Source organism: Dendropsophus ebraccatus, chromosome 10 (assembly GCF_027789765.1).
Source record: "Dendropsophus ebraccatus isolate aDenEbr1 chromosome 10, aDenEbr1.pat, whole genome shotgun sequence".
Lineage (NCBI taxonomy): Eukaryota > Metazoa > Chordata > Amphibia > Anura > Hylidae > Dendropsophus > Dendropsophus ebraccatus.
This window is the reverse complement of record NC_091463.1, coordinates 73911739-73926112: the sequence shown is the minus strand read 5'-3', so window position 1 is coordinate 73926112 and position 14374 is coordinate 73911739. Positions and strand designations below refer to the sequence as shown.

General features: G+C 39.7%; 1 protein-coding gene across 3 annotated transcripts in view; it reads left to right on the top strand.

Moving 5' to 3' along the window:
- MEIS3 (Meis homeobox 3) overlaps positions 1-14374 on the top strand; it is a 28295-nt gene that overhangs the window by 1127 nt on the left and 12794 nt on the right. For all 3 annotated transcript variants that reach the window (XM_069986670.1, XM_069986672.1, XM_069986671.1), the window contains exons 2-6: positions 2964-3166; positions 5457-5604; positions 8133-8183; positions 8939-8989; positions 12359-12508. In XM_069986670.1, the coding sequence (XP_069842771.1) occupies positions 2964-3166; positions 5457-5604; positions 8133-8183; positions 8939-8989; positions 12359-12508 (603 nt within the window). The remainder of the gene's footprint in view (positions 1-2963; positions 3167-5456; positions 5605-8132; positions 8184-8938; positions 8990-12358; positions 12509-14374) is intronic.

The following is a 14374-nucleotide window of genomic DNA, read 5'->3' as shown; positions in this document are numbered from 1 at the left end:
TAGAATTTTCATTATATATATATATATATATATATATATATATTCATAAAATACAACTTTTTGGAAGTATTGTAACATATTATATGCTGGGTACAGTGCACCCTATAATATATATTAGTAGTATGCTGGACACATTGTATCATATATAGGACACATTCTATGCTGGACACATTGTATCCTATAATATACAGGACACATTATATCATATAATATACAGGACACTTTCTATGCTGGATAGGGAGCTGTTTACACAACATTGTATCACTATAGTCATAATATTTATTCTTATACAATATGTCGTCCAGTGGCTGTTTTTGCTTCTTCTGGATACACCCTGTACAATCCAACACCACCACAATGTTAGCATTTCATGAGCTTGACAGTCTGTAGATGGTAATACTATAATACATTCTACTACACATATCATGCATATATATATATATATATATATATATATATATATATATATATATATATATATATATATATATCTAATACACAGAGTCCTGAGCACAGCTCCCTGTATTACACCAGCAGCTCTCCCCAGGCTCCAGGCTGACTTCTTCACTTGTATAAAACTTTAACCAAGCAAGGAAGTTTTCTTGTCTCTGCTGGAGGAGAGATCATATCTCCTGGTTGAGAGCTGCCTCACTGTATACTGGGTATGTTTGTGTGTATGTGTGTGTGTGTGTGTATATATATATATACATATATATATATATATATTATATTCATGAAGTCCTATATATTTACTGAATGATGTATGAATTATACGTAGTAGCCTAATATACTGTATAAAAAGGCTGTATACATGACATGTGCTATATATATATATGTGTGTATATATATATATATATATATATATATATATATACAGCAGAGTTCTGGATCACACTGATCTGTATGCAAATAACACAATTGCTCTAATTAGTTCTGCACAAATTACCATTGGAATGTCATCCTCATTAAATGTGTGAACGTAGAGATGGAAGTGTTTACTGCCTCAGCTACCCTCAAGTAGCTTCAGCCTAGTCCCTATACCTATATCATATGTATAGAATGAGAGAGATTCAGTATAGAGATGGGCTTCCAAAAGCACTGGGAAGTGTACTGAGCATACAGTCACTTGGGGAACAGATTGTTGGGTAGTATGTTGATGTGGGTTAAAGAGAAGGCTGTGAAACAAAAAGAAAAAGAAAAAAAAAGTGAGAAGCAAAAGTTTGTAGGCGTGTGTGAAAAAATGAAAGAAAAAAAAAACAGTAAAAAAAATTATAAAAGGGGGGAAATGTGGCCAAATATGTAAATATAGAAAAGTGTGAATTTTTTTTATATATAATATACTAGTTTTTATTATTATTATTATTATTATTATTATTATTATTATTATTATTATTATTATTATTATTATTATTATTATTTTAGTAAATGACTGCATATTGTCAGCTCTTACTTTTCACTAGGTTTGTAGAAATTCAGACACGGCTCCAAACTTCCCCAAATCTCCAGGGCCAAAGCAGGAAAATGTAAGGAGAGAGAGAGGGAGCTGCTGGCCCGAGATTTGCATTTTACAAAAGTTTCTTTCCAGTTGACTGACTGCTGCCTGGGAGTGAGGAGTGTGGGAAGAAGCCTACTAAATCAAAGTATATTATAATATATCATCTATGTATCAGGAGGCTCAGAGTATAATCTGCTTAATGTACATGGGCACAGAAATCACTACAGGCAACATTTTAGGTTAAAAGTTCTGTGAGACAGTTGTAGCCTCTGGTTGTAACTATGTAAAAAAAAAAACAAAAAAAACATTACAACTGACAATAAGTGTAGTTTTTATTTTAGACAAGAGTACGTGCCCAATGTTTGGGTCATCCTTATTTTCCTTATTTATTCATAAAAGTAACAAAAAAAAAATCTAAGCCAAAAAGAACACACATTGTGATGTAAAATATAGTTGTTGTTTTTTTATTCTTTAAATTCATTCCATTTATTTATTTATATTGGGGATGGAAAATACAAAAATTACTACTTATTGCAAGACAGGTTTATTATAAGAGATAATAGGTTTGTGAGTTTTTTCCACTTTGTTATTAGGAAAAGTTAAGTGTTTTTTTTTTTTTAATTTAATAAATTTATTGCCTAAATTGAATTGTGACCTGTAATAAATTTGCTTAATTTATTCTTTCTGGTTGAAAATTTTCTGTGCCAACAAAATACACAACAGTGTGTGTGTGTGTGTGTATATAATATAATGTGTGTATGCACAGTGTGTGTATATGTATATATATTTTTATTTATAAAGGATGTACATGTTTATGCAGTATACTGTATATATTGTAGATGGTGTATGCTTTATGTATGTATCATATTTTATTTGCAAATGTAGCAGAGCTGAGGCGGTCGTGTGCGTCACAATGGGGGTGATTTATTAATTAAATAAGTCTTTAATTTAGACACCAGCCAGCACAGGGGGCAGATGCGTCACATTTATTACAGTGGTGCCAGATTTGGCGCATTTTGCTCGACCCTTTTCTCCCTCTTAGGCCGCCTCTTGTCTGGCGTACTTTTGCCCCAGTAGAATAACACACGTCAATAAATTGGCGCATTTTCCATCTTCTCTTAACCACGCCCCCTTTTCTAGTCACTTTTGGAAACTATCTAGTGATATAGTATAGAATGGCTAAAACACACCATAGATCCAGTACACAACATATGGAATTTTTTTTTTTTTTTTTTTTACGCCAGAATTTCCTTTTTACTTAGTACATCTCCCTCTGTGTAAAAGTACTCAACAAAGAAACGCTGAAGTAACTGATTCAGCTCTGCTACATGTACATGTGTGTACAGAAGTACATAGCAGGACTATGCATTGAACAACCTATGTTGGCAGTACATGTATCTATAGATGCTTGGTGGATTGTATTGCTTGTTGTTGCTGAGAAGTAACCTCTTCTATCCTGTGCTTGCAGTACGATGAAATGGTGCACTACCCAGGGCTAGATGGGATCGCCCTGGCAGGATTTGGGGATGCACACACAGGAAGAGCCATGCAGCATCACTCCCTAAGCCAGAGCTCACCCTATGGAACTGCAGGGGCACCTCATCGGGTGCCCATGCCACCTGGGATGGGCAGCAACGACAGCCTGAAGAGGGAGAAGGATGAGATTTATGGGTAAGAGAGGCTGGCGCCTCATGAGCTCACTGCTGGCTGCACATTAGTGCTGACCCCTTGGTGTAACATAACATTTGCAAATCTTCCAGGATCAGAGCTGCTTAAATGATATGTCTATGGAGTGTTGGTTACGTGTTCTACTAACTTACATTTCTTATACTGCCCTAGGCCCCTGACATCTAGTAATAACAGCGTGGGCAGCGTCACTTAGGCCTCCTTATATTGGGTGCTTGTTAGCTGTGTATCTGTGGGTCTGAGTGAGGCCTAATACTGGGAGTGACAGCACGGGCCGCCTTTACAGAGGCCTTTATCCCTTCCATGTTGTGGTGCTCGTACTTATGTGCTGCATGTATAGAGTGATGGATGGGATTTATGTCCTTCTTTACCATCAGATATACTTCCCGACATATTGGGACATTGTTGGTTCTCTGTTCATACTGTATATTGGCTATATTGCACATATCTTTATCATATCTCTATATACCATAAATAAATGACCACCTCTCTACACTGCCTTTTATAGGGTGCAATATGCAGCAACATATATTCTGCTAATATATATATATATATATATTTAAAGTCTCCGCACGATATTACAATTTATATATTACAATTCTGTCAATGTCATTCTATCTATCTATCTATCATTGAATCTAGCTATCATGATCATCATCTATCTATATCATATTATCGATCTATCTATCTACTATTTATCATCTATCTATCCAATGTATATGTGTCTACATGCAGACATGAAGATACAGACATGAATCTATATCTATACACACATTCTCCTATTTCTTTCTGTATATATGTATGGTTACCTATGTAGTAGATGACATATATAGTGATTATGATGTGTAAGGTCTGCATTGTGCTGCACTCTCTGGTGCTTGTGATTAAATATATATATTATAGCAGAACAACTTACATTACAGGGATATAGCTATCCAATGTATATAGCACTCTACAGGGGCTATAGCTATATAGTGTATCTAGCACTATACAGGACTGAAGCTATAAAGTGTATATAGTAATGGTACTATATAGGGTTATAGCTATACAGTGTATATAGAGTTATATAGGACTATAGCTATAAAGTGTATTTAGTACTGTACAGGGCTATAGCTATACAGTGTGTGTGTATATATATATATGTATATATATATATATATATATATATATATAATTAGTTCTATATTGTACTATACAAGGCCATAACTATACAGTGTATATATTACTGTATATTGGAATTTATATTATATAGCTATAAGCTATACAATGTTTATAGTACTGTACAAGGTAATAGGTAAACAGTGTATATAAATACTACTATTGCTGTACACTGTATATATACTACTATTGCTAAACAGTGTATATAGTACTATGCAGGGTTATAGCTATGCAGGATATATGTGTGTGTGTATATATATATAATTCTGTGAAGAGATATAGCAATACAGGGTATTGGTTATAGCTATGCAGTAGGTGTATAAGTGTAGATAGTGTGTGTGTGTGTGTGTGTGTGTGTGTGTATATATATATATATATATATATATATATATATATATATATATATATATAATGTGTGTGTATGTATATAGTTGTATGACGAGGTGTAGCGATACAGTGTATATAGCACTTAGTGTCTTCTGCACTTGTCCGGAGCCCCATCGGTCGCAGCATTTACCTCTAATCTGTGTGATTAAACCTGCTGGGCATGCAGAGGGTCAGCACGCTATAATCTCATCTTCCTGTGACAGCCAATTGTATTCCTATTATGTCTTCTTTTTTTTTTATATAGCCATTGCATCAGTAGCCCAGTGATGGCTGTATGAATTCTGATCCTAAGAGCTTGCAATCTAAACACAAATCTGTATATTTTTTTTTTCTTATGATTTTGAGCCAGAAATTTCTCTTGTTTTAAGAAGTGAAAAAAAAAAAGTCTGTGTGTAACATAATACCACCCGCAGCACGTCTATAAATATACAGACACGTGTGCGGCTAAAAATACTTCAGTCCTTATATATAGGCTATATATACAAACAAATGGGGCTGTATTGGTGTAACACAAGCGCCTGCTTACCAACAAAGTAGTGTATAGATGCAGTCATCTATGTGACTTGTGTCACCCTGCTTAGACTTGGTGCAAGCTTCCAGGTTAGCCTGGTATTAGAACAGATTGCAAGCTCTTGTGGCAGCAGCTGGGCAGCCGTGCTTTGTGAATGTGTGTGTGCTGTATCCCACGTGATGTCTTGACGTGTAACTGTAACATCTCTCCCCCTTACAGACACCCCCTGTTTCCCCTGCTGGCGCTGGTGTTTGAGAAGTGCGAGCTCGCTACTTGTTCACCACGGGATAATTCTGGCTCCTTCCCAGGGGGAGACGTGTGCTCCTCGGATTCATTCAACGAAGACATTGCTGTATTTGCCAAACAGGTCAGTGCGATTTACAGAGTGGAGCCGCTGATGGCTCCTCAGATGTGGTGGGCTTTATCGGAAGGCTCGATCTGCAAGGAAGGTGGATTTCATTAACACAAAGCAGAACGGCTCCCTTAGAAGCCCACAACATTGACAGCATACAAAGACCAGGTGGCCGCCTGTATGACTGATGCATCTTCATCCTCGGGGTGTTCCCATAGGGGGCCCCACATTTAAGGGAACCCCTCGTCTGTTTAAATGGTTCCTGTAAATGGAGCACAGACACACATTCCTTTTTTTCTATTTCCTCTTCTACTTTGTATATTTTATTATTGGTCTGTTAATCCGCTTGTAATGTAAGACACATGGCGGTAACCTGTAGGACCTCAGTAGGGAACTGCAAGTCCCAGAAGGCTATGCAGTAAAGTCCAAAGGAGCTGGAAAGAATTAGGTTGTGAGTACATGCTTGTCATGTATACTGGAAAGTACTGGAGCTGCGGTCCTAATACTGTAAAGAAAAAAAGAGAGTGAGTTAGGGTTATGATTTACCATGGGGTTGTGTCATAGGGTCTTCACTAGAGATGAGCGAACCGGGTTCGGGTTCGAGTCGATCCGAGCCCGAACGATCGGCATTTGATTAGCGGGGGCTGCTGAACTTGGATAAAGCTCTAAGGTTGTCTGGAAAACATGGATACAACCAATGACTATATCCATGTTTTCCACATAGCCTTAGGGCTTTATCCAACTTCAGCAGCCACCGCTAATCAAATGCCGAAAGTTCGGGTTCGGATGGACTTGAGCATGCTCCAGGTTCGCTCATCTCTAGTCTTCACCACAGGTTACAGTACAGTATGGGTGAATGGGGCTTTAAAAACACCATCCACATAAAGTGGAAATATATAATGTCAAAACAGAACGCTCACTCCTGTGAAAATCTCATTATTTATAGGTGGACTTTGCCGTGAGACGTCCACAGATTCTCTTTCTACAAGATCCCCCCCAAAAAAGTCCCATTATGTGCAGCCCTGTCCTAAGGCAAGATTCACACAGCTGAAAAACACATGCAGTGTGACAGCACTTCTTTTTTTTTTTTTTTGGTCACACCTAGAACAGCGACATTTCACCTATTCATGCATATTCCCCATAGAAAACACACAGGGAAACCAGGACACGTATTAGTGGCAAAATATGCCATGTGAATGTAGCTTTACACTCCATGACAAGGACTCCTAGTTCCACATCTTCCGGTAAAGAAGTCTCCAAAGGTAGTTGAGAGATGATTTATGATGGAGTGTGTGTGTGTGTATATATATGTGTGTGTGTATATATAATATATATAATATATATATTCTTACTACTTTCTAAAGCTTGGCCTTAAAAATACATCTGTATTACGCTGGTGTGAAACTGGCCTTACACTCTGTCTAGTGTTGTAGATGAGCTCCCTTTTATATAAGAGCTGCAATACCAGTCTCAGCCACTGGGAAAGGTGGAGGTGTTTTTAAAGAAGAAGAAAAAAAAGTGGATCTTAAATATCAAAGAATGACTATATTTTCACTCTCTTATTTCTTCTATTAAGGCTGAATGACATCCAGTATGGTCTAATGGCCAAACAGGAGCTGTCCTCCAGCTTTACTGGAGTCCGGGACAAGAAGTTTGTCAGTTTATGAAATGCAATGGAAATGTAGTAGCCATTCAGAAGCCTTGGAAAGCTGAGTACTTGAACAGCAACCATATTTGAGAACAATAGTAGCTCCTTCACAAAGGACTCTTTAAAGCAGTGATGGAGAACCTTCAGCCCTTCAGTTGTTGCAAAACTACAGTTCCCATTATGACTGGCTGTCCCAGCATAATGGGAATTGTGGTTTTGAAACAGCTGGAGGGCTAAAGGGTTACCGTCCCTGCTTTAAATGGACCATAAAATTACACGTCTTAGTCCAAAAGCCACAGAAGGAGCAGAAGTGAATGAATCCATGTACCCGGGCCACTCCTGGCTGTTGGCATATGTGTGACACATTGTAATTAAAAGTGCGAGTGTAATGACTAATAATGAGCGAGGCTGTGGATACAGCCTGAGCGACTGCTAAAGAGACACAGCAGACACGTGCGAGCTCTCTGGGAAGGCTTCCTGCTTCTGGTGGGGGACACGAAGGGTTAACTTCTGAAATCTGAGCTTGTTTTGCGCAATAAAAAAAAAAATCTATGGAAAACACTTTAAAAAAAGCCCCGATCACACGTGGACCCCGCTACACATGTTGCTGTTTTTGAAGTCGGGCATTAGGATAAAATCTTCGCTATCTGAGCGCTGATGTTTTATGGATGGCAAAAAGGAAAAGGTTTAGGACATAAAAGCGCGGATGCTGTTAGGAGGCCACGGCGGAGGCTTCTCCAGGGAAACACCGAGCAGGAAGATCAACAGTTTAATAGATTATTGGAGATTAAAACGCAAAGTTTATCTGGAATCGGAATGAAGGGGGTGGGGGAGGGGAGGGCACCGCGTCGACCTGACACCTGATAGTAATGTGTTCTCTGCTTTATGTCTCCAGGTCAGAACAGAAAAACCTCTATTCTCATCCAACCCGGAGCTGGACAATCTGGTAAGATGCATGAGAACGTATTGATCTGTCACTATATGAATTTTAATGGAGCACTTGCTTTATTGTACAAAGCTGCTAATAAATATATATATATATATATATATATATATATATATATATATATATATATATATACACAGTCTATTACTCCCTGTATAATCATTCTACTGAAACAAAGTGCAAGCTCCTGGGGCCACTAAACTTTATGGGGGAGATTTATCAAACCATGGTGTAAAGTGAAACTGGCTCGGTTGCCCCTAGCAACCAATCAGATTCCACTTTTCACTCCTCACCGATTCTTTGAAAAATGAAAGGTGGAATCTTATTGGTTTCTAGGGGCAACTAAGACAATTCTACTTTACACCAGTTTGATAAATCTCCCCCTCGGTTTTTCTGATTTTGTTTTTATGTCTTGTATAGATGAGTGGCCTCCCGTCTCCTTCTAGCTGTTACATAACTGCAATTCTCAGTATGTAAGGCCACATTCCCACGTTCCGTACACAGTCCGTGCTACAGAACGGATTCCGGAACTCCCGCCATCATCATTCAGCTCCAAAACTGGGAGTTCTGAACTCCTTTCCGTGGCACTTCATCCATAATTACGGATTGTGTACGGAACATGGGAATGTAGTCTTGGTCGTCAGGGCATGCTGGGAGTTGTAGATTCACAATGACAGAGGAGTTGCAGGTTAGAGACCACCTATATAAACCAGAGCAAAGGTCAACACTAATTCTCATTTATCTTTAATTCATAGATGATCCAAGCAATCCAGGTTTTAAGATTTCACCTGTTAGAGCTAGAAAAGGTAAGTCTCAGAAAAGTTTTATTTTATGGGACATATGAATTGCATCTTAATGCGCAGTGTGAACTGCAACGTGTAATTCCAATTGAAATCAATGGTGTGCACATAGCAGTATTTTTGTTGTTAAAAAAAAAATGTGTAATGGTGAAAAGCTATCAGGTTGGAGACACATTTACAGTCAACCCTTCAGTACACAGAATTCATCTGATCCTTCCCTTTTTAGCTTGCCCCCTATTGTGCCTATGGTTAGATGGATATGCACTGAGCTTCATACCAAGGCCTTCAGCAGATTTCTAGTGACCTTTACCACTGAGCTACCTATCTATGGTTGGATATTGCAAATTACATCACCCCCCACAGCAATGACAATTGATGCACAATAATGCACGCTTTGTACATAGACACTAGATTGTGAGCTCTGTAGGTTGAAATATAGTATAGCACCTGCTAAGTCTTCACTAGCTCAGTGTATACTGCAAGGGTTATACATAAACACATTAAGGTCCATTGGATATTTAGGTCAACTGCTAAACAGCGCATGTAGTTTTCTGTCTATTTTACACGGATGGATGCGAGGTGCAGTAATGAGCTGTGCATGTAAAGATGAGGAGACACACCAGGGCGTGCTGTGCATGCCTGCAGGCAGGAAAAGGTTAATTGTACAGTCCAAAAAAAAAAAATTACTCCACCCCCACCTCCTCCCGTATGGAGAATCCCATCAGCCTTTGGATGAGCTCTGCTGGCACATACCACTTTGAGAAACAGGGGAGGGGGCGAGAGATGAAAGGCGCTACTTCAGAACTGCCCCTCTGGTTTGATAAGCTAATGAGCTCATTAAAGGATACAAGAGGCGCTGGTGGTTTGTAACCAGATAATCCTCTTGTTAATGTGGTAATTAACCCTTTGATTCCCTTTGCTGGCCTGCTGGGAATCAAGGAGGATTAAAGAAACAGGCCTGGGGGTTGTAGATGCGGGAGGTAAGAGCTGTGCCTTTAAAAAAAAAAAAAAAGATAGTCTCTTGTGGGCTCACCTTCCAGCCAGGTGACCTGTTGGTAACAAATAAATCCCAGTCCGTCTTTTCCAGTCAGAAGACTGTGCTTATTCTATGAGGCCAAGGCCCGGGTATTGTGCAGTCACTGTAACAGCTTTGGAGGAGTCTTATGGCTCACCAATACCATAGTGGGAGATATAATTCTGGTTTCAGAGTTGGCCACGTCTGATCACCATAATAAATGTCTCTTCAACACCAAGTGGTATCGGGTCTCTGTCTGTCTTTAAATAGAATCTGTTACAATGAATAAGCAGTCTGATATGGCAGCATCAGGAGGAGCTAAGACGATTGATATGTAGTTTTGTGGGAAAAGATTCCGTAGAACTTGTTGTTGTTCTTTTCATTCTTTGCTCTTTCTATACTTAGGAGTCCAGTGGGCGGTCCTACACAGTGAGTGACATCTATCTGTATTCATGTTCATACAGTAAAGGCTGTCAGTCATTGAGTAGCACCGCCCCACTGGAGATTTAAGTGAATAAAATAAGTTATCCTGGAACTTTACTTACAAAACTACGTATCAATCTACTCGGCTCCTAAATCTACATGGCGTTGATAGATTGGACTGTATTTTCATAGCGATAGATTCCCTTTAAGGGGAGTGTGTCCTCAGAAAATTACTTATTGTTTAAATAATGATTTTATGTTAAACATATTTCTAAATCATGTTTGGTGACTAATTTTAAATTTTTCTATCTATATTATAAAATAATCCTGACATCTTGGAGTTTTCATTCTCACCACTGGGGCTAAACCTAAGCTGAGATTTCCTGTTGTGTCTGTAGTGATCAGAGAAGGTGCAGTAAAGTAATCTGTACAGCATTGCAGTGACATGTGACACCATTAGATAGGGGAGACAATAGCAACTCCCTGTGGAATGACCTCTTCTAAGGTCACAGAGCGCGCTCCGTAATGTTTCACATTCATCTTAAAGGGACAGACTCTGTCTATTATAGTCTATGTCCATGAGTCTTGCTGTAAAGCATGTCACTAAATGCAGTTAAAATCATATCAGGCAAAATGGCAGCCCCCATAACAGTGTACAAAACGTGAAATAAAAGAAATTATAGTCAGAAAATAAAAACAGATTAAAATAAAAGAAAAATTTTTAGTATCTGATTTATCTAATCAGTAAAAGAGAATTTAGTTGACACATTCCCTTTAAGTGTCTCTTGCACCTTCAGAGGGATGGTAATTGCTTACATAGGGAACGGTTGTCTCCTCCACAAGTTACCACTTTTCTTCTGATCATGATGCTAGGCCACAAGTTGGACCACAGTAAGGCCATATGTGGCTAACCTTATAAATATAATCCCATATTACTGATTATCTAGTAATACCTTCAGATATTGCTGATCCTGAATAGATGTAGATCAATCACCTATCTTCAATGGCTACACACAAACATATCGGCATTTGCTTATGCTGCCTATGTGTAAACGCAGCAAACGACGAGCGACAAATCGTTCATTTTGATCTTTGAACATGTTCTCAAATCGTCGATCGTTCGCAAAAAATTCGCAGATCGTTACGTGTGAACAGTCTTTCGCCGATTTAACCAATGTGTGAGATAGGCTTAAGCGATCGCAAAACTAATTTTCGTACCGTCTAAACGCTGATCGTTACGAAAAAAAATTTGTTACTCCGACACTGTTAATCGTACGATCGGGCCAATTATCGTTTCGTGTAAACGCAGCATGATGGTGATCAATCTATAGGTTTTGAAGGCAGATCAACATCCCAACAACTAGACCTTATTCTGGCCAGAGTTCCCCCTTCACTTGAACAGTGCTGAACATGTGGCACTTAAAGGGGTAGTAGTATGACTTAACTAGATTGAGCAGCAGCAGTATCACTCCAGAGCATCAACTTGTAAAGTGGCATGACTACTCATGGTTACTCAGGGTTGTTCCAGCTTGCCAATGGAGATCTAAAATTACTATAAGGGTTGCACCATTGGAAAAAAATCTGCTGATGGTAGACGGCTACACACATTAGTGTCAGAAAGCGTCACCTTCTGTGTGGTCCAACCCTAGCATGTTGGGTTTGGACATGTTGGAGCAGACGTGATCTTGCTTGCAGTATTTCCTCCTGACCCCGTTGGTCTCTATCTGCCCGTAGAAGGCTGTCAAGTGTTTCTGGAGTGGTGAAATGCTACCCGTGTTATCCCACAGAAGTGCGTTAAGTGAGGGATTAGCTGATTAGATGAAGAATGTGATCATACTATTTAACCCTGTCATGAAATCCTGAGGGCCGTGCGTGTAAAGAATCCGCTTACTCGCGACCGATTATCACTTCATTACCCCATCTTCTTCTTCTTATAGGTTCACGACCTGTGTGACAACTTTTGCCACCGATATATCACCTGCTTGAAAGGAAAGATGCCCATCGACCTAGTGATAGACGACCGCGACGGTTCCTCGAAATCAGACTTGGAAGATTTCACAGGATCCTGCACGAGTTTATCGGATCAGGTGAGAACATCCTGGGTATAGCTGTATAAAATATACGGATCTATCCCTGTCACGTGACTGCAGCCTCATTCATATTCCTAGCAGAAGCCATTATTTTATTATGTCACCATATCTGCATCTGTTGTTATAGCTGTGCTGTGATGCGTGGACGTGAAGGTGGGGTGTCGGATGGATCTGGCGGAGGGACACTCCACTGCATCTTTTATGAGGCACATCCCAGGACTGTTAATTGTTGGTTACGCTCCCCCCCTAGATAACAACTCTCTACCCAGCATTCTCTCGCCTTCTTCTTTACAAACTAATGCAGGCGATGCATTTGCCTATAGCTGGACTGATGCATTTTTAATATTCCTTCAGGCTACAGAGCAGGCAGGGTACAGAGCGAGGCCTCGCACTGAGTGCACTAATTCCAAATTCCAAGCAGCGGTCTATTGTGTGCTTGTCACCCCGTGCGCGCCATCGACATCTAACCCCTTCCTCACCGCGGACGGAACTTAGTCTGTGCCCACAAGGCTCATTATTCCTCCTGTCTCTAGTGGGCGCTCACTGTTCTTACGTTTATTACATATTACTGATATACACAACCTCTACTGAGTAGAATCTGATTCTTTTTTTTATTTGAGAGATTGTACCAAATACGAATACTATCTAATACGACTTTTAATGTGACGCTGAGATTTATTTCAGACTGGTTTACCTCATGGTGTATTTATATTGGTTTACCTGGTTACCTCATGGTGTGTATATATCACAAATTACCTATTTGCCCTCTTAAGCCCCGCCATTGTAGATTGATATATTATTAATCTGTGATATTTTAGCTATTTTCTGTGTAATATTTATATTTTTCTGATCTGCTCTACTTTTCCTTCTTCAATAGTAATAGACAGCTTCCCTTTAAAGCAGGGATAGGGAACTTTCGACCCTCCAGCTATGCAAAACTACAATACCCATCATGCCTAGACAGCCGAAGGCTGTGTAGGCATGATTGGAATTGTAGTTTTGCAACAACTAGAGGGCCAAAGGTTCCCAATCCCTGATTTAAATAATATGTGCCCCCCACAATATAGGAATATAAGCAGCTATGACTCCCCTGTCCTTGCTGTGTGGCATTGGAGAGGTAGTTTAACTAGATTTCCTGGTGGCAATTGTATTAATTCAAGTCTGTTGCCCATGTTTCCAGGCCTTTAACATTGGAGGCCATCTTGTCAATGTCAGGCTACGCAGTTGCATGCCCCCTGGTGTTTGTGTTAGGTTATTGCACAGGGCGGCCATGGGGAAAAAAAAATAAATGCAAATGTGACATTTTTCCGGGCACCGGGGGCTATACTGTGCATCATGGCTGATCTTTCTTGCATTCTGTACACCAGGAGATAGGATGTAGGGGCTGACCTGGTAAATATGTCATTGACATTTGTACGCTGCCCTTAGAAGGACTGACCTATTAGTCATGTCGGTGTCATTGGCACTTTCTGACCCATAAAACATGTAGTATAATTCAGTCCTGGCTAAGAATGACCCATTGTACGAAGCACAGACTTTTTTAGCCATGAAAGGGTTTGACCCTTAGGTAGCGTTGCTGTCGCTATTTAAGAATATGGGAGTATTTTCTTCATTTTGCAGTTGAAGAGAATAGGAGGCATTAGCATGTAAAGGCCCTACTGCCTGTATTCCATTTACATTTCATGTCTGAATCGAGGCCTCCTGCGGATCTTAAACAAAACTCTCCCTGCCTTGTGTTCCCTTGGGGTCAGAGCGCCCGCCTGCTCTCTCTTTAACCCTTGTGTCCTGCTTGCAGCCCCCAGGTTAATCAGGACAGGGGTAAAGGGTCGCGGGTTTTGCTATATCCAAATCTTCACAGCTGGA